The sequence below is a fragment of the Pteropus vampyrus genome, unplaced genomic scaffold (genome assembly GCF_000151845.1).
Source record: "Pteropus vampyrus isolate Shadow unplaced genomic scaffold, Pvam_2.0 Scaffold254, whole genome shotgun sequence".
Classification (NCBI taxonomy): domain Eukaryota; kingdom Metazoa; phylum Chordata; class Mammalia; order Chiroptera; family Pteropodidae; genus Pteropus; species Pteropus vampyrus.
Genome location: NW_011889035.1, coordinates 2,346,840 through 2,368,834, shown reverse-complemented (window position 1 = coordinate 2,368,834; position 21,995 = coordinate 2,346,840). Strand labels below are relative to the sequence as shown.

At 35.8% G+C, this 21,995-nt stretch overlaps 1 protein-coding gene across 1 annotated transcript in view; it reads left to right on the top strand.

Annotated features, from left to right (window-relative positions):
• Positions 1-15,076, top strand: part of DEUP1 (deuterosome assembly protein 1) — a 67,671-nt gene extending 52,595 nt beyond the window's left edge. Inside the window, exons 12-14 of the mRNA XM_011374770.1 lie at positions 3,089-3,285; positions 8,658-8,775; positions 14,178-15,076. Coding sequence (XP_011373072.1) covers positions 3,089-3,285; positions 8,658-8,775; positions 14,178-14,354 — 492 coding nt within the window. The 3' untranslated portion in view covers positions 14,355-15,076. The remainder of the gene's footprint in view (positions 1-3,088; positions 3,286-8,657; positions 8,776-14,177) is intronic.
• Positions 15,077-21,995: the final 6,919 nt, after the last annotated feature.

The window sequence follows — 21,995 nt, the reverse complement described above, 5'->3', positions numbered from 1 at the left end:
AATTCATTATGTCACTTATTTAGCACTCAGCTTAAAGATTTCATGAAGAAAATTCATATCTGTTATGTGTGAAATTAATTACATAGACAATCAGTTAATTCTTTGTGAAATAAGAAGAATGGAGAAGTAAATAAAGAATTAAATAATTGGTGCTGAAATTTTACCTCAGGCAAAAAAAACCCCAAATATTTATGTCACTATTTTTAGATCTTCTAAAATATATGGTACTTGGATAATTAAAATAACAATTATTTTTTTTTCCTTTCTAGGCAAGTGAAGTTAGTGATATTAAGGTAGGTCATTTCTAACTAACTATATTTTTGAGAACTTTTCTGCTTGACTGACTGTGAAGCTCCGTGCTAATTTATACCGAGGGAAAGAAAAATTTTAAAAGGCACCCACCAGTGGCAAGAATAGCAGCCCTGCACTCAGTCATTACTCCATTGTATGCTTGAGGTTATGAAAGTTCTCATTTTCCTCTGGAGAATGTCCTGGTGAGACTAACCACCTGATAGGTAAGTTTTCTTTAGGTCTCAGTGAGATTCTTAGAATAGTAACAGAACTAGTAAGCCGTTCTTGTTTCCGAAAAAGATGTTTTCCTTGGATTTGTGCAAAACCTTGACTGCATTGGGAAAGGTGAGGGGTTTAGCTTTATTCTGCTCCTGGGTAGCTAGTGAAGAATCAGGTTTATCATGATAGTTTTTTTTATTCCATATTGACTTAGACTTGTAATTATATTTATCAAATTTTCTTTCATTTAAGAAAAGTGTCATAAAATCAAATTTAATCAGAACTCAGAATTTATGGTAATTTTTCAGACTAATTTGCCTTTCACTATCCATAAAGTTTGCTAAATAAAATAATAGCATAAACAATTAGTACCCTCACAAGTATCTAAAACACCTTTACATATTGAAAATCAGCCTACTACCATAAAACATAATTAAAGCCAATCTTTCTGTAGATATACTTTGTTAGCCTAACTATTATTGTTGAATGTACGTGAATTTAAAAGAATAAGAACACATACAAAATGCTATTATTCAGACACTTCATTAATTCAACTGGCCTCATGCTAGTGTGTCCAAATAAATAGGCACAGGAGGTTTTGCCAATTTTAAGAATAAAGAAATGGATTAAAACCATGGAACCCTAAAATTTTGAAGGAAAAAAAATTGAGATAACAAACCTATAAAATAACCCATGAAAAATATAGAGGTAGAATTTAATCAATGTCTATTTTCAGTGATAACCATCTAATGGAGGATATATTCCTGAAATTGTTAGAAAAGCATTTTCAAAAAAGCATGAAATGAGAGAGCCCAAAAAACATGACAAGGAAAATGGAATATACTTTTAAATATAAATCATGTAAATACATTAGCTATGTATTCTTCCAGGTCATGCTCACAACACTTATTTAATTATGGTGCATTTAGAAAATTGTGGGTTTTTAAAGAGATCATTACTTTCATTATTAATTACTTTAACATTGGGCCAAAAAGTCACAAATAATATCTAGTTTTATGAGGAAAAAGTTTGAATGAAATTGTAATTGAGCAGCAAACCATCAAGAATTTTGTACTTGGACAAGTAGATATCTTTTTAAGAGCAAAATTTTGAATCTTTTCCATGACCTTTTTCTATCAGATCTATTCATATAAATATTTTTTTATGTAGGGCAAAATTTTATAATACTCTGCCTCCTTTGTATTTACCACTAGTGTGCTCTAATTTTGAACAAACAGTCCTTTCTCTTTTAAAGCAGACTGCAGATGACTCTTTTATCTGCACTGGTGTATCTCAAATGAGCAAATATTGACACATACTAAAAGCTTAACAAGCTGAGAAATACCTTCGATGGTCTTTTTCTAATGGACACCGTAGTCAATGGACATATAAGCACATAAACCTTTCTGTACTGTTTGGGGGACGTTTGCCCTCCTGGAGCATTTCTTTTTATTCAAAAGTGAGACTTTTCTAAAAATTTATAAGTGTCTATAATACATTCAGCAGTAAACAGAAAATGTAGGAAGGCTTGTCCTTTGAAACGAAAAAATAAAACAAACAGGTAAACCCTTTTAATACCTAATATATATTGAATTTTAACACTTAATATGTAGTGCCATATGAAAAGGCACTCAAAACCTTAAATTTAGGAACTTCAAAATGAAAGTTCTAAGCTATACTTATCTATAGTCTTACAGACTTTAACCATAGAAATATGGAGCTTCAAAGATATTTTATCCATGGTATTCTTTTTGTGCTAAAATATTACCCTTCTGACAGTAAAGAACTACTGTTTAATCAGGAACTATACAATTCATAGACATTCAAATCATAGGACTAGAAAGAACTATGTAGAGTCATTCAAAGCATTTTATGAGTTTTCATGTGAAACTATATACTATTTTTAAAAACTTTATGAGAAGAAAAGTTCAGACTCTCCCTAGGAAACTTCATATAGCATTTAATTCAAACTGTATCAGAAATCTTTTTTCTTGCTCTAAACTTCTTATTTTGTGGTTTAAACATGTTTCTTATTCTCTTATGAAGACACGTTAAAAAATTGGGCAGACAAAACCAGATAGTAAAACTTTATCACGAAGCCACATTGCTTAAAACGGGCACTATCTCAACTCTTATGTATTTAGTATATACTTTGTAGCATCACCCAACAGTAGAGAATCAACATATGATTTTTCTATTATTTTAATCAGAAAAAAAATCTTTCAAATTAAAATGTACATCAATTCCATTATTAATCAACACCAGAAGGCATACACAAAAACACTGAACTCCAGCCAATATGTTCTAGATACAGAAAACCCTAATGCATGAGTGAGCTTTTTCTTTGTTGGAATATGGGCAGCAGTGTATGCATTGCTTTTACTGTGCTGTGTTCAGCAGCAACTATCACTGAATGTGTCATGAGGAGGTAAGGATAAAAAAAGGGCGTATAGGAGGTAGAGCCACATCACTTGACTCTAATGAAAGGGCCTTTCCAGCACACCGATCCAAACGCACAGAAAATATGCATCACTTATGAGGAACGATTTTTTCAGTGATGGTTTATTTTATTCTCTAGAGTATGGACTTCACTAACAGGGAACATTCAAGGCGTACATCTATTAACAAATTGGAATATGAGAATGAAAGGCTCCGAAATGATCTTGCAAAACTTCATGCCAATGGAAAATCAGGATGGGCTAATCAAAACACCTGTGAAGAAACAGGACGATACACCTATCAAAACCAGATAAAAATGGAAAAAAATGAAGATAGGTATGCAGACTCCATTGTATAGGGATATAAATGTATAAACATTGAAATTTATTTTAAACAATTCTACACACTTTCTCTTTAAATTTTATTTTATAGTGATAATATAGTACTGTAATTTTACACACTTTCTCTTTAAATTTTATTTTATAGTGATAATATAGTACTGTAGATATGTTGTTTTGTATGAAACTGAGTTGTCAAAAGCTATCAAAATATAACAGTGAAATGGGTAGAGTGTTACAGTAAATCTTACTCACTTCAGGCCCTTCTTATTAGCTGATGTGGCACACAAAACATACAAGTGTGTAACCTTATTTTTTTATGTCATGGGAATAAAAAATTTGAATTTACTATGTTATGTATATTGTTCAAACAAAAGAGAAATTTCATACTTACTTCTGACTTCAAAAATCTATACACTTATACTGACATTCCAGCAGTGACTTGGTTAATTTATAGGAAAAGAATCTATGGATGTGTTAAGAGAGGGTTTCTCAGAGTGAAGAGAAGCATATGAAAAATCAATATTTGCTGTCCACATATCCAGCAGATATTGAACTAAAAATGTCTTAGTTCAAAATTTAAGTAAACATATCAACCATAAAATTAGACTAATTTATTCAACTTTAATATTCATGGAGTCAAAACTGTCTCTGGAGGCTTTTCACTGTTTTTCTAAACTTGGAAAATTCTCTGTAAAACAAACAAGTTTCTTTTCTACAGGATCTCTCAGAGTCATTAATATGCTAATGCACATTGTGAGTTTCCAAGAAGGGGGATGGTGTGTAACAGTCCCCGAACTTATTTGATATCAGATTTGTTAACGTTCCATGTTGTTGAGGAATAGTGAATTAATGGGTCCAGACCCAACTTCAATACAACTTTTGCTCAGAAGCTAATAATACTTAGCATGCAAACCTTACATAATATTTTCATGTAAAATAATTAATATTTACAACTTTGAGAAATTTAGTTAGCCTTAGTAACCCTCAATTTCCCATCTGACAAATAGGGATAAGAATGATAAGGTTATTGTGAGAATTATAGGAGAAAACATAGTTCCATGTAAAGTATATATTATTAGTTCCTTAAATGATATTATTATTAACAAATTTTTTGGCATTTGTACTAATATTAATGCTCCTCCAACAACTCACAGTGCCTAAAAAGTATGTTTTGGTAGATAGAAAAATGGCTGAATCTGACATTTTCTCATAGATAGTCCTGTGGAGGAGGGGTGATGCCAGTCTCATCTTTGTAACTAAGCACCTGCAGTTCTACAGGTACATAAATCCATAAATCCATGGGACATATTACAAAAACATTCCTGTTCAACCTTCTTGTGGATGTAGTGTAGCTCTCTCCTACTTTCACCACCTCAGCCCTGTATGCAATATTAGGATATATCCTAATCTGATTCAAGAAACAGCAACCACTCAAAAAGGCTAAATTAATAACCTCTCTTCAAGTGGTTGAAGAAGGGAATGAGGGAAGATTAGGTGCTACCCCCAAAAGCACTGGTGATGGGGACTGTGGTGGGCAGACAGCACTACCAGAGCAGTATGGGAGGATACAAATGGACACAGAGACAGTTGTGGGCCAGGTTCTTGGTGAAGGTGCCCATGCTGACTGGCCAGTATGTCTGAAAATCTGTCTAAAGGGGTCTAGTCTTGAGTTTGGTGTATAGAATAAACCCTTCACGACGTGCTTCCCCACTCATGTATTCATTTCTCTATCGGTCAAATCATGACCCCATGTCTACACTTCTCTCACTGTAAGAGAAAAGCAGGCCCTTAAAGGTATTATAAAGGGTCTTCCTGTGTATAAGTCACCTGACAGCGCCCATCAGGTGCAGAGCATTGTTTCTTCGTCTTGCTTGGTGCAAGTAACTTCGAAAGCCTTAGGTGAAGGTACTAGGTGTTCCTATCTAAACAAAAAGACACTCTCCCTTTTATTATTTTTTAAAAGTATTTTATTGTTCATATTGCTCCCTTTTTTCTCTTTGTCAGGCAGTACAGAATGTGTTAAAAGCGCCTAACAAAAACAAGGCTATAGGAGACACAGAAAGCAGCATAACAGGTTAAATGCTCAGCAGGAGATTATCTTAATAAGCAGTTTGGACTACTATTCCTGCTGTAAAGCCTTATATCCTGCCAGTCTCATTTGTTGAAAGTTTCATTAAATTTGTTTTAATGCCTTGTCTGGTTTCAGTGTCCTCCAGTGGCCTGGTTTTTAAAAGAAACAGCATTTCGAATGTTCTGAATAAATAATTACCATGTAAAACCCGCTATGGGGAAAGAGTTGTTGAGATGCAAAGACACTGTGAACTCACCAGTGGAGAACCGTAAAGCACATATCTATTACATTTAGCAAGTGAAAAATGAAATATTCTTTCTTTCACTCATAGCACCGCTCAGTGAAGTCAAATAGTAAAAGCTATATGTATTTGTTAGACAAAAAAAATCTGAAAATACACGAGTTATATTTACATATATCAACCGCTAATGCCAAAAGGTCTTATTAAACTACTTAAGGAAAAAGCTTTTAGATAAAAGTAGATATGAAGATAATGTTCCACGTAATTTTAAAGTCTGTAGTCTAATTTGTAGCCACTTCTTATTTAACTAAGAAAGATTTGTATAGTACATTATTAAAGTAATCTTTTATGTACTCAGAAGAAACTCAGTTTTTGTTGTTTTTCACTCCTGTTAGAAGTGATACAAAGTTTTTCATGATCATCCACTTAAAACATATTTTAGGATATGGCAAAGGTTTTGCTTTCCAATAAGAGAGTTATTCGGCACTTTTTAAAAAATGATGAATGAGATGTAATTGAATTTGATGAAGATATATTGAATATTTTTAAAGTTTTTTAAAGTTAGAGTTTGGAAGTTTAGGATAATTTACAAGCTAATTTGGAGTAGTGGTATTCAAAGCTATTAATAGATAACTAATTTTAATGACAATGAATTTTGTAAATAGTGGAGTTTTCTATCTATTTAAGATACATACTTAAAGCGAATTTATGGTTTTAAAAGTTATGTCATGCACTGAAAAGATTTTAGTAATCGCAAACATTAATCATTAAAATTACTTCGAGTCTAGTTAATAAATTAGAAGTTTCCAATACTAAGAAAAACACGACGTCAGCAGGTTTGTCATAATCACTCTCACAGGATCTCTTGTCAAGGAGTGGACAGTCTGACATCTAGAAGCAAAAAGTAAGTTGAGAAAATTTCATAGCACGGTGTTGCTTATAAAGAGCAAAACATAGCCAGCCGAACAGTTCTAGGACAGGAAATACTGAGTAGTTCACAGACTAGGGAGAATTATGTGGAGTGTTAGAAGGTGAGACTGCAAGCGGTTGTGAAGGTATACCGTTCCATGCTGAGGACATCACCCTATAGCATGTAAAGTCAGACGACTCTGAAAACTGGCTCGAGGTGACTCAGTCTCAAGTGGGTGGAGTTCTCCCCAACAAAGCAATCAGATCCTGCCCTCCTGGTAAATATAGGCAGAGACCTTGGAACAGGGCCTGTGAAAAAGATAATTGAATAGACCAGCTTGTGAGGAGGTATTAAAAACCTCCTGAAATAATTTTTAAGATGGCTTTTAAATTGATATACTTAGCATTTTATGCAAGGTGGTTTTATGAAGTATTTGAATAGCAAGTTCTAGAAGAACTTGTCAGATATAAAGATGATTTAAAGCAAAAGTACTATACTTCATAACGTAGTCTTTCCTTTCAATCTCTACATTTTATTGATCTTACAATAAAAAGAATGTTCCTATATAAATTTTAGTAATTAACATCATAAAACTATATCTCTACATCCAAAGCAAAATGGATAATTGAGATCATTATTTAGATAATTTAGGACAAATAATACTTTCCCCCAAATCTCTGTATAATTGAGATTACAGAGAGATGTGTATTTCTTGAATCACTTCTATAATTATCTTACTTTTGCCACCGTGCTTTGAAGTGTAGATGGTAGCCTCACTCAAATTAAAAGGTTCAGCTGAAGATTCTATGCAGATCTACTATGCAATTGTTATAATCTATTTGAATTGTGGGATGTTTTATCTGATTGTGCACATCATAAACCATGTTATTTCAGTTTAATTTGCTGTTCTGTTTCCATGGTAATTATGGTTTGGGAGAATGAATTTTTTTGAAAAAGATATATTTCAAGATAAGTAAAACTGGAACACATGTTGTGTTTGTTTTTATGGACTAATTTACAGATGCCTCACTTAACTTTTATTGCTACTGCTATGCATAGCTTTGAAAATGTTTGCATAGTAAGAAACAAGCCTATATAGTCTTTGGATAAGAACAGAAAAAAAAATAATGTTGTTTTTTTTCAACTATGTGAAATTAAAATGTGAAGGCTTTGAAAATGGTTAATCAATACCTGTGGAAAGTCTGAATTACTAGTAAAAATAAATCACTTTAAATTAAAGGGATGTTTATATTTCATGGTCTTTGGTGACTTTGATTAAATTTAAACTCCATTTTCATGAATTAATGCTCAGAAAGATATTTATTTAGTCCCAAACATCCCATACTGTTATGACCTTTTGGGGTAAAATTTGGGGATAAATTGGTTTGTTTCTTTGTCTTATTATTCATTTGTTAGTCAGCATACCAAAATTTAAAATCTCACTGGTATTTTATTCAGTCTCATCTTCTACCCTAGATTTTCGCACAGACAAAAAATGCTGCACTATGCTTTTTGTCTAAATTGTGGAGTTCAATTCTCATAACAGCCTTTTTTTATACATGAAAACATTAAAGTAACAGGAAGATAAAGTCACCTCCTCAAGGTCAACAGTGTGGAGGAGTTCAGGAGATGATGTAAATTGAAAACATGTCATAAATTATTAATTCCTATAAGAATGAGAATTATTATTAGACAAAGACTTGTTCTAGCATTTTTAAAAAGTACAATTATGTTAAGAAAGCCAGTGAGGTTAAGTGGAATAGAGAATAGAAAAAGAGAATCTAGTTAGAACTGTCAAGGGCAGCATTGTTAACTGTTTTGAGATTTGTCTCAGTCTGGTTTCATGTTATTTAAGTGGCAGAGATACAAAAGTAAAACACAGAGAGGGAAGCAATATAGCCAATAAGGATAGAATATTTTTAACAATTACGGTACAGTTTTCTGCTTCATTATCATTCTAAGTCTTTTAAGTGGAGTGGAAATCATTCATCAGGAAAATCGTTTTCAAAGAAATACCAAGATAACAAGCCCAAACATTTTCTTATGTTTTCCCCCAGTTAGACACCAGAGAAATTAAAATCCTTAGCTATATAAACAAGCAGGTGTCCTTGGTAGCAACAGTGACAACCATTCCTTCTCTTTCAGACTTGGCCAAGATCGTGAGCTAAACAGAAGTGCCACGCCTCCATTGCCACCTTTGCCACCATTTCAAGCCAAAGACATGACCAGTCCTTTGGTTAGTGACGAAGAAGCATTCCCACTGGTGAGTTGCTGGATTTTTTTTTTCCTTTAAGGGGTGATTACTCTTACACTGATACAGATAAACTGATGTATACATAGTTGTTAAAAAGAAAAAAATGTTGCTCCATGAATAGGATCCCCAAATGAGTCTGAGTCGTTTGGCCATGCCTATCTATAGAGGGAAAAGAGATCCATAATGTTTCATGAAGTATTGTAATCATTGTTCATTTACCTCTAGTGCAGGCCAGAATTACAGTGTTGTTTTTTAAAATACAAGTGCTTGGGACTCACTCCTGGACATTCCATGAGCCCTTAAGGATCTCTATATTTTAAAGAGCTACAGTGATCTTTTGTGCCTTTTTTCTTTTTTTAACTTTCTCATTGCTCTGGCATGCATACAGAAACATGCACATATCACAACTGTACAGCTTGATGAATTATCACAAAGGAAACATCAATGTAACTACCACCCAGGTAATAAATAGAATATTAGTAGCACTCCAGAAGCTCCCCTTAGATCCACTTCCAGTCACTCCTTCAACTTGCTCTCAAGGTAACCACTATCCTGACTTTTAACATCATAAATTAGTTGAGGCAATTTGTTAATTTTATATACACAGTATGGTATTTTATTTGTTCTTTTGTGTCTGGTTTTTTCGCTCAACACTGTTTATGAGATTCATCATCCATTATTTTATGTAGCTGCAGTTTATCCATTTTTGTTTCTGTATAGTATTCCATTGTATGTAAATACTATATGCAATGATCCTACAGTTTATCCATTCTACTATTGACGGACATTTATTTTTTGTTTGAGGGGCTACTACGAATAATGCTGCTAAAACCATCATATGTGTCTTTTGGTGCACATGTGTATAATTTCCATTGGATATATACCTAAAGGTGGAATTGCTAGGTAATAGGATATGCATGGTCAGCTTTAGGAGGTACTGCCGAGCTGCTTTCCTAACTATTTGAGCCAGTTAGCACCCCAATGAGTAATGTGTGTTCTCCTTGTTCTGTATTCTTTCCAACACTTGGTATTATTGGTATTTTTAAATTTAGCTTTTATGGCCAGTGTGTTGAAACATCTTACTGTGGTTTTAACTCTTATTTCTCTGGTGACTAATGAGTTTGAGGACCTTTTCATATGTTTATTGGCCATTTTGATATCCTCCACTGTAAAGTGCCTCAATTTTCTTTCTATTGGATTATCTTTATTCTTATTAATTTGTAGAAGTTTCTTTATATGTTCTGGATATAAGCCTGTAATTGAATATATGTATCACAAATATCTGCTTGCCTCTTACTTGCCTCTTCACTTAATGGTCTCTTTTGATGACCAGAGTTCCTAATTTTAATACGTTCAAACTTATGAATCTTTTCCTTTATGGTTAATATTTTTGATTGTCCTATTTAAAACTTTTGCATGTCCCAAAGTTATAAAAATATTATCCTATGTCATCTTCTGGAAGCTTTGGTGCTTCATTTTTCATATTTAGATCAACACTTGGAATTAACTTTTGCATATGGTGCAAAGTAGGATTCTCAATCCTTTTTCCCATGGAAATACTCAATTGAATTTGCACGTGTACTCCAGTCCTGTGGATTCTTTGGATTTTCTATATTCAGAATTAAAATAATGACAATTTGATTTCCTACTTTCAAATCTTATACCCTTTTTCCTTTTTCTTGCCTTATTGTATTGACTAGGGCCTCCAGTAAATGTTGAGTAGTAAAACTGGTATTGCCAGCATCCTTCTTCTCATTCTCGACTGTGAAGGGCAAGTTTTCAGTATTTCACCATTGTGTTTGATATTTGCTATAGATTAGACTAAACAAGCTAGAAGGATAATAGGTGGGTTGCTTAAAATCTTGATTAGTAAATAATGCAGTTATCATTGATGACAATGTCAAGAACATGACCATAAGAGTGGGTGCCTGAAAAAAAGTGTTACCCAGGACTCCATTTTTTAACTTCTTTTATTTGTATATCTTAGATGATGTCAATTGGACTTATGGCTTTAATTATTATCTCTAACTTCCAAATATATATCTCTGATCCAGACCTATGTTCTGAGACCTAAACAGATATATCCCACTGTCTATTTGACAGTCTGTTTAAGTCTCAGGTCACCTCTAGCTCAGCATTATTCAAAATCAAATGGACTGGGGAGGTGGGGCACTGCAACTTCCCAGGTGAGGCAGGAGGCTCCAGTTCAGCCGAAGGCAGGTCTCCAGAGAAGTGTCCCACTGCAAGCCGTTAGCTCTTAGCAGCCAACATCCACATCAGCTGAAGAACAGATGCACCAGCCTGGTGAAGGGGATCCAGGTAGGGCACCAGCAGCACCCAGTATAGTCCACTATTTGAATCACTCAAATCTGTTCTTTTCATGTTGTTCATTCCATTGAGGCATAGCTTCTCCAAGATTTTGGCTGATCATCGTTTCTAAGAATACTTATAAGAAGAGAGTTAGTGAGACAAACTACATTCCTTGGTGCTGCAATTGGTCTCAAGGACTTAACTGATACTCATCATCTCCTCACCCATTCTAGATTCCCTTCCCCTTTGGCTGGCACTTCTTTTGGTCCAGGTGGCTTGCTTTTTTGGGGTAAGCTCTTGTTTTCCATGCCCTCATCAGGATGTGGTTTTCCATTTACAGTTAAAACTGGGCACGAGAGTACCAAAAGACCACCTTAGTAGATCACCTGAGTACCAAACCAAACATATTTCTCTTTGTGATGACCAGTCAGTTACCTCTACCAGTATAGTACCTCTTTTCTGTGCCTCTGATCTATTAGCATGAGAAACCAAAATTTACTGGGTGCCAGCAGAGCTTTAAGTTCAGTGAAACTCTTATAGGTCGTTTGGTAGAGGCCTTCCCCTCTAAGACCCTTGGCCTCTAGACCAACAGAGCCCAAGGGTACAGAGACAGAGTCACAAATTCTCTAAGTGGGTCAACAGAAGTGACAGAGAGTAGAGCCATTCCTTCATCCTCCCTTTTGTTCCCAGATCCGCATATTCTACCCATCAGAAACACAGTAGTATATAGCGGCAATTGGTGTAAAGTCTATACCATATCCTGAAGAATGGCACCTCATTCCCCACAGGATATAATTTCCAAGCTGATGCCTTAGCTGTGCCTTCAAGAAGCCTATCAGGCTAGCATCCTCTGAATGTGGTAGGACCGACGGATACCATGGCCATGCCCCCACTGCTATACTCTTCTGCTATAAAGCAGGTTCCTTTAGTATTAATCAGTAAATCAGTCACTCTGTGACTGGCAAAGGCAGGAAAGGCAAAGTTACAGAATATATGTCAATTCTGGTAAAGATAAAACATTGTCCTTTCCAAGACATGAGGGATTTGATGTAATCTAATTGCCACCAAGAGACAGGCTGGTCTTCTTGAGGGATGGTGCCATATCAGAGCTTCAGCTTGGGTCTTTACTGCAAGCAGATCAAATGTTCAATGGCAATAAAAACTAGATTAATTTTGGTGAAAGGGAGACCATGCTGCTGAGGCCATGCATAATTTCCACTGGTGTGGCCAAGGACAGAGGCTAGTTTAAATTCTCCTGTCCACTTCTTAGATGGTTTATCTCGACCAGGGCTCAACAGCATGAAAAGAATCGTTTTGCAAACAGTATACAGTTTTCTGCTAAAGATGGCATGGCTTTGCTCCAGAATCTTAAGGGTTTGCAATGCAACTTTTCTACTGAAACTTGCTAGAGGCTCCACAAGGCAATTTTCTCTACGAAAGATTCTTCTAGTAAGTCATTTGGCCCAAGTAGCAGAACTGCTAGTACCCCATTCCCAACCTACCACAGAGCTCTTTCTTGCTCTTGGTCCCGCTCAAAAACAAACAAACAAACAAACAAAAAATTCAATAAATGAGTCAGCTTATTTTACCCAAGAGTGGAATATGCTACCTCCAAAACCTGGAGTCCTATCAAGCTTTGTGCTTCTTTCACAGTGATAAATGCAAGGTGCATTAATTTGTGCTTTAGAGATCTGCTGCTGTGCTGTATATCACTAGACACCTTAAAACAACATGTCAAGCCCCACTGAATCATGTATGGGGTTTGTCTTTCATTCTTTGGAGTACGCGTCTTTCCAAGCCTTTGACATGCTTGCCACTTCTTGCTCATCAGGTCTTAGCATAATGTTAAGGTTAATATAAGATGTCCTATAGCCTACAGTCCTTGGAATGACTAAATGGTCCAGGATCCTTCAGAATTTATTGTTGACAGCATCATTAACATGAAACACAATGTTGGCACAAAAACATGGATGTGAACTATTGTCTAGCCCATGTGCATGCTAACTGCATCTGGTCGTCGTCCTTACTGAGTATTAAAAAGAATGCATTTGCCAGATCAACAGCAGCATACCATGGACCCAAAGCTGTGAGATTCGACTTAAGTAAAGAAACCATATCTGGCACGGCAGCTATAGTTGGGGACTACTTCTTAGATAAGTTTGCAGTACTCTACTATCATTTGCCATGATCCATACACTTTTGGCAGAGGCCAGACTTGTTAGCTAAATCCCCCTATAACAAAGTTCACTGGCATACAGACTGTTGACTCTTCACTTTACAAAATCCTATTTTTCCTAATAAAACAAAAGTTGGAGAAGAGTTTAGGGACCATAGTACAAATTTCTCCAACATACTTTAAAAAATTAACTTAAAAATTATTTTGAATGAAGCACTGTAAAATGATCTACTATTCTCTTTATTCCTCAGCCACAGTTTGTGTGTGTGTGTGTGTGTGTGTGTGTGTGTAAATTGGCACTGACAGATCACTAACAGTTAAATGAGCACTTCTTTATCACCATAAAGGGTGGGACTGAGCATTCATCACTGAGGCTTTCTCAGTTATAACTAGACAAACAAGATCCCTCCTAGCATATGGTCCTCCCCACTTAGAAGCCACCCTTCCCCCTGAGATAGATCATGCTGCCAGCCCTCCTCACCTGACTCACTTCAAGCAGCAATTAGCCCCCATTTAAAGTTAATCCTTAATTTTTTTTCCTGTATAACCTTTCTTTGCCTCACAATATTTACTTCAGTTTTTTTTCGAGTTGCCTATTTTCAGATGAAAATCATTGGCTTTGCAAATTAGTGGAGTATGTTTTAGGCAAGTTTCATGGTAATTATGTTGTTCCTGCATTTGCAGTTAGACACTATAATATTCATTTCTAGAGCTTTTTAATGTAATGGAGCTGCGATGTTTTAGTTCTTTGAGGATTTCATTAGAGACTGCATTATACTGGTGGAGGGAATTCAGCTTAAGGTATATTATTTCATTAAGGGCTGCAGTGTCTGGCAATATGTCAGGAAGGAAGCATGCCTGGAAATAGGAAGATTTAAAAAGGCTTCGTGTTCCTCATCTAACTTTTCTTCCTTTCTTTCTTTAGTCTCCCCCAGATATATCTTTCTCAGCTTCTTTGGCTGCACAGCATTTCCTTCTGGAGGAAGAGAAGCGAGCAAAAGAACTCGAAAAACTTCTAAATACACATATTGATGAACTGCAAAGACATACAGAATTTACTCTTAATAAATACACCAAGCTAAAACAAAATAGACACATATGAGCTTTTACACTTTTTTATTTGTTGCCCCCACCCCATGAAAAAAGTTCTGGCAAAATTTTTACAAAGCTGATTAATGAAACTGAGAAATTCTGTTCTGTTTTCTTGAGTAAATCATTTCTGTATGGCAGCTAGAAAATAGTAAGTATTTTGTTCGATAAAGCTGTATTTCTGTATTAACATAATAAATTGTTCAGCTACTGAGTTACTATAAAATAAACATGACTACTCTAAAAGAGATTTTCTTCCAGTCTAAGGAATATTTTAGAATTAAAGATGCAGTTTCTTCCCAACTCAAATCAGGTATGCTGAAAACCCATTTCCTCTGTAACAACACAAACTGAGGGAAACAGAAGTGCTGTGTTCCAAATAGACACAAATCAGGTGCAGCTCAGTTGTACTAGGTTTGAGAACTCAAGGATTTTTTTAAAAAGGAAAAATATTAAAAGTATTTTTAGCTATAATAACATCCTAAAACTTCTTTTAGAAAAAAAATACAAATCTAGTGTTTCTACATTCATCTTTGTAATGTCTGTTTTAACACAATAAAGGCATGGAATGTGCTGTTTACACACTCAAAATTATGTGCCAGAGATTAATGCTTTCCTTTTAGCACTAATTACCTCATGGACCCGAACAAGATAAAGAAAATACAAAGCATTACCGTTGTTACATTCTTCTTTGTAATACCTCTATTTTTAATACAATAAAGGAATGCAAAATTCTATGGACTTAAAATATAAATGCCAACTCTGTATGGAACAGTAATAGCATGGTAATGAACAATAAAATTCAAGTTACAAATATTGTACGCATGATAATCCATTATTCTTCCTTTAAAAATGACATTTATATATAGATTATGAAAAAAAAACAAAACTAAATAGTTTCTCTAGGTAAGTCCTATGGTTTCTATAGTTTTTTTTTTCTCTTTGAAGAAACTAAACCTCAACACACTGGAAGATAAGTCAAGATATCTTTTGGTAACAAGTATCATCATGTAAAAAATGCAGAGTCCTGTTCATTTTGGGTGACTCGACCGTGTGGATTTGTATAGCTCTTGATCTTTGCAAAAAGCTTTCACATAGCATTATTCGTTTCAACTCAAAACAAGCCTGTGAAGTCAGCAAGGCTAGTGTCCTTGTTCCTGGAAATCAAGCTGTTAAGGAACTTCCTAGAATCATGGTGAGCAAGAGAGGCGGAAATGCCTGGCTTCTGATTCCAGGCTCCAGCTCTTAATATTTCCCAGTATCACCTCTTATAAGAGAGCAGATGGTGAGCAAGGCTATATCCACAGAAGCCACGTTTCACGACAAAACATCAGAAGCGTACAAAGCCTTCAGTGTGCCCTAAAAAAGCCCCACGTAAGAAAAATAATGAAAATCACAATACTTTTAAATTATTTAATAATTTCTAGCCTGGACACAAAGAAAATAAAGTATTTTTCATTGCTGTCTTTAGAAGATGGGAAGAAAAAGTATGTTTAAGAAAGGGATGTTCCATAAACAGTCTAAAACCTTTATATACCTAATGCAAATGCAAACAATGCAAAAGTTTAAATATACACATCTTTATATCACTTATGTCTGAATGCCACTTTATTCTCTTCAGGATTAAGACATAATTGAAAACTGCGTGGTGAAATAAAGAGCTAGCCTACCATGTTCTTAGAACTTTGCAGAGTCACCGGAGCATGACCGTGGAGTATGTTCAGGACTAACAGTGAATCTGCCTTTCTGGATTATTATTTCAAGTTCATAAGCGAACTTCTTTTAAATCACTAGTTCAGCATTCCACTAACACCAGCTTTCTTAAAACAATGATTTTCAATATTTTTTGCTTAACAGCAGGATTTAGGTGTTCAAAAGGAATCATATGCTGAAGCTCAACATATAACCAAGATAAAAATTAAGCAGCCTGGTTGAATATTGAAAGGAGAAGAAGGAGGTCTACCCACTGTTCATCCCTCCCCACTCCCCTCTCCCTCCCTCAGCAGACCAAAGGGGTTCCATGGAGTAGTTCCCTTCTATTTGTGGGAGGGACTGAAGCAGAGGCAGATTTGCTTCATTATTACTTCAGCGCAGAGTACATTTTCCTACAGAAACCGCATCAATGACTATTAATTCCTCCATACTACAAAAGCCAATTTAGCCCACAAGCTAGGTAAAACATGATAGAAGGAGTGGAAGGAGAGAAACAGGAGAAAGACCAATCAGGCCATCAAACGCTGGAAGTCAACTCAAAGAAGTGTGCCTTGAGTTAATTTTTGCCTCAAAATGGCTTAAATATACTTCTCAATTATCCAGAAACATATTAACTGGTTTGGGAATTAAGCAAATTTTGGAGAGGGAAGCCTGCTGGAAAATCACAGACAACCTGCAAATTTGTTTAACAAAATGGTAGACAAGTGTTGATTATCTGTCAACAGAGCCATCTGGCGAAGTGGAGCTTAGAGTCTCCCCAGTACCATCATCCTGAGACTCAGCCCCACCCAGGCTCTGACTATCTCCTCCCACTCTGGGAGAGCAATAGGAGCTCGGTAGCTTCTGCTGCCCAATTATAGAGGCTTGCCCTGGAGGTTGGTTTGTCTAGGTCCCTGCTATGCCTCAACCATGGTTAATCTGAGCCAAGCAATCTAGAATAAACGGTAGTTTTAACAAAGATGTGGGGTTATCTTCTCCCTATCCCATTATCTCAGTTAATGTAAATTTCCTCTTTATGTATGCGCCTCTATTCTCTCTAACTGGCCTGAAAGCTCCTAGAAGAGAAGCATATTCCTAGGCTTCTCTGCCTCCCCAGTGCAGCTAGCCCAGGTCCTGGTCATGGGAGGTATTTGACAAGTAATGATTGATGGGTATATTGAACCCAGACATGGGGGATACTTTTAGCAAGGACAGAGTAAAGGAAGTTTGAGGAAGTTTAGGGTACAATGACAAAATACTAGACCAGGGGTCCCCAACCCCTGGGCCATGGACCAGTATGGTCTGTGACCTGCTAGGAAACAGGCTGCACAACAGGAAGTGAGCAGTGGGCAAGCAAGTGAAGCTTCATCTGTATTTGCAGCTGCTCCCCAGCGCTAGCATCACTACCTCAGCTCTATCTCAGATCATTAGGCATTAGATTCTCATAGGAGCACTGGTCCCTTGTACCAAAAATATTGGGGACTGCTATAGATGTGTCAAATTGTCAGCTGCAGAAAAGTGCACAAACTGAATTTGTCTAAATGCTGGTGTTCCTGTGGGAGATTTCTACTCATATTTGACCTCACATAGGACCTTTTGAGCATCTACACACTCCTTTTGTATGTTTCAATTAATGCCTAAATAGGAATCTACTATAGAACATTAGCCATATGCTTAATTGTCAGAGCCAATGAGACCATAAGAACCCTAGGACTTGAGCAATGCAGCAGAAGTGTGAGAGGGATTTGGGGCCAAGTAGCAACTGAAACTCTGCCCAAACCTTCAAACCACACAGACCAGAGCATCACCAGGAGTTAAAGCCTAAGGGATAAAACATTCCAAACTGATATAAGAGCCTCTTTCCTCTTATAGTGAGTTTGCACTGTGGCCCAAGGATGATAATGAATGGACCATGGGCCTACCAAGTCCTGGCTGAGGGAAAAACCTGAGGAAAGTTTTCATGATCTCTGGGGGAACTCCCAGGACAGAGGTGAGGCAAAAATATTGGCCCAAGTCGCAGAAGTCAACCAGGCAGTGTTCAGAATCTGACACTCATCACTATCCTCCAACATGGAGCAAGAGGGGTCACAGTCTTATAACAAGAATAAACATGAGTCAGAGTCAGGCAGGCAATTGCTGTGATGGTGACCAACAATATCATCACACAGCTGAACTGTCAGGCAGTCCAGAATAGCAAGGTTTCAAACAGGAAGCTTCAGCAGGGCCAAGCATAGAGATGCTCAGAGCCACCTAGCTGGCCCCATGACCAGACTAGAAATTCTTAGGTCTTAAAGGTTCTCAATGCATAAGGACAGGTTAGATCGGTTAAAGGCGAGAGATTCTCCATGTTTTGGCCCAGAGGCCTTAACAAAGCTTCCACTTCCTTATCTGTAGAACAGGCATAATAACACCACCTGTGTCAGAGGATTGTTGTGATGATTACAGGAGGTAACGTATCTAAAGCAGTTAGCATGGAGTCTGGAACACAGTGAGTGCTCATAAAGTGCTAGGTGTTAGCATTTCTTGCCATCCTTGACCTCTGAGGCATTAGGTCTGAGCTCAGAAGATGAAATACATCCTCAAAGAATAATACTATTATTTATTGAGGACCATGTACCAGCCACTAGAATATAAACTCATTTAATTGTTAATAGTTTTATTAAGAAATAATTTACATATCATAAAAGTCACTTATTTCAAGGGTATAATTCAATAATTTTTACTAAATTTACAAAATTGTGTAACTACTGCCACAACTCAATTTTAGAATGCTCCCATCACCCAATAAAGATCCCTAGTGCCTAGCTGCAGTCACTCCCTGTTCCCATGCCCAATCCCAGGCAGCTACTAAACCATTTTCTGTTTCTATGATTTATCTGGACATTTCATATAAATGGATTCCTATATGTGGGTTTTTGCATCTGGCCTCTTTCATTTAGTATGTTTCTATGGTTCATATTATAGCATGTATAAGTATTCTGTTCTTTTTTTATTGCTGAATAGTATTCTGTTGTATGAATAAACAACGTTTTGTTTATCCATTTCGCCAGTTGATGGACATTTGAGTTGTTTCCAGTTTGGTGGCTATTATGAATAAAGTTGCTATGAACATTTATGTGCAAGTCTGTATGTAGATATGTTTTCATTTCTGTTGAGTAGATTCCTAGGAGCAAAATTTCTGAGTTATATGGTAAATTTTATGTTTAACTTGTAAAAGAAACTGTCAAACTGTTTTCCTAAGTAGCTGCACCATTTACATTCCCACCAGCAATGTATGAGTTCTAATTTCTTTATATTCCTTCCCATACTTACTATTGTCTATCTTTTTGATTATAACATTTCCATGTGTGTGAAGTGTTTTTTCATTCTAGTTTTAATTCGCATTTCCCTAATGACTAATCATGTTGAGCGCCTTTTTGTGTGCTTTTTGACCATATACATCTTTTTGGTGAAATGTCTATTCAAATCTTTTGCCCATTTTACAATAACTTCTCTTCTTATGGAGTTATTATGAATTCTTTATATATTGATATGTCTTTTATCAGGTATATGATTTGCATATATTTTCCCCTATGTTGTGGCTTATTTTTCCATTTCGTTAATGATGCCTTTTGAACACATAAGTTTTTAATTTTAATGTAGTACAATTCATCATTTTTTTTCTTTTATAGATCATGCTTTTGGCACCATATGAAAGAAACATTTCCCTGACTCCAGGTCACGAATATTTTCTACTATATTTTCTTCTGAAAGGTTTATAGCTTTAGGTTTTACATCAGGTTTATGATCAATTTTGAGTTAGTGTTTTTGTATGGTGTAAGAGTCTAGATTCATTTTTTTACATGTGTATATCCCGTTGTCCCAGCACCATTTGCTGAAAAGACTATTCTTTCCCCATTGAATATTTCTGTTGAAAAATCAATTGATCATAAATATAAGGGTTTACTTCTAAACTCTGAATTCTGTTCCATTGATCTATATGTCTATCCTTATGCCAGTACCATATAGTCTTAATTATTGTAGCTTTGTACTAAGTTTTGATATTGGGAAGTACAAGTCCTCAAACTTAGAGACTGTTTTGGCAATATTGGGCCCTTTTTACATAAGTTTTAGGATTAATTTGTAAGCGTCTCAATTTCTGCAACAACAACAGCAGCAGCAACAACAACAAACAACAAACGCTGAGATTTTGATAGGGATTAAAAAGGCATTTCTCTCCAAATTGACTTTTATTAAATACCAATTTGGGGACACCTACCATCTTAATAATATTGAGTCTTCCAATCAATCAGTGAATGTGAAATATCTCTCCATTTATTTGGATCTTAATTTCTCTTAGAAATACTGTACAGTTTTCAATGCACAAGTCTTGTAGTTCTTTTGTTAAATTTATTCCTAAATATTTTATTCTAGTCGATGCTATTATTAATGGAATTGTTTTCTTAATTTCATTATTATATTATTTATTGCTAATATAGAGAAATTCAATTGATTTTTGTGTATTGGTCTTATATTCTGTGACCTCGCTAAGCTCATTTATTCTAGTAGTGTGTGTTTCTTAAAATTTTCTACATATAGGATCACGTTGTATTTAAAGACAGATTTTACTTCTTCCTTTCCATTCTGGGTGCATTTTATTTATTTTTCTTACCTGACTGTACTGGCTAGAAACTCTAATACAATGTTAAATTGAAGTAGTGAGAGCAACCATGTTTCTGATCTTAAGGAAAAGGTTTCAGTCTTTCACCATTAATTATGATGTCAGCTGTATTATTTTTATAGATGCTTTTTATCAGATTGAGGTAATTTCCATCTATTCCTAGTTTGTTGAGAGCTTTTTATGATTGGGTGTTAGATTTTGTCTAATACTTTTTCTGCATCTATGAGATGATCATGTGGTTTCTGTCCCTTACATTCTTGGGATAAATCCTACTTGATCATGATGTGTAATCCTTTTCATATATTGCTGGATTCAGTTTGTTAATATTTTGTTGAGGATTTTCTGTGCCTGTATTCACGAGGGTTAATGGTCTGTAGTTTTCTCTTCATGCCTTTGGCTTCGCTATCAGGGTTAGTACTTGCCTCGTAGAATGAACTGTGACATTTCCCCTACTCCTCTATTTTCTGGAAGTGTGTAAATGACTAGCATTATTTCTTCAAATGTCTGGTGGAATTCTGGGCCTGGGTTTTCCTTTGTGGAAAAATCTTAATTAATTCAATGTCTTTCCTCATTATAGCTCTATTCATATTTTCTATTTCTTTTTGAGTCAGTTTCAGTGATGTGTAACTTTTAAATTTAATTTAATCTTGATAATAACCCCTCAAAGCAAGAATTAGGCCCAATTATCCCTGAGACTTAAAAGATCGAGTGATTTATCTCAAGGTCAGATATGTGGAAAATGGCCAGTCTGTGTGACTTCAAAGTCCATGCTTGCTTATATCAGGCCACATTGCCTCTAAACAAACACAGAGTTTTTTAAAGTGACCACCTCTTCCCCAGGGTCACCACTAAAAACAACCCCCTTTTTTGGCTGCCCTAGTCCATCCAAGGTTCTTTTTTTCCCTCAAATATCTGTACCCCCTTGGAGTCTAAGTTGCCGGCAGCAGAGATGTTAGCCCACAGACCAGGATGTTCCTTCCTTTCCAGCCCCATTAAGAATTTCTGCCTTAAGTCTTGGCATGGTTCTTGCAAGTAAACCCTCTCATGAAGGTGCCCAACAATAGAGGCTGCACTTAACAATTTAAACTGACACATATTTTCCACCTTTTGCCTGCCAAGGAGGGAAAAAATTAAATGCTTAAGGACCTAAGTGGTTAGAATGAACCACACTTGCTTTGACATTGAAATCTGATGACTGATAATCAAGACTTCTGCTAGATAAGAGCCTGATGTGTGCCTTCCTATATGTTGACTCACACAGAAATAATACATATGGTTGCTCCCCGAACAGGTAGAACACAT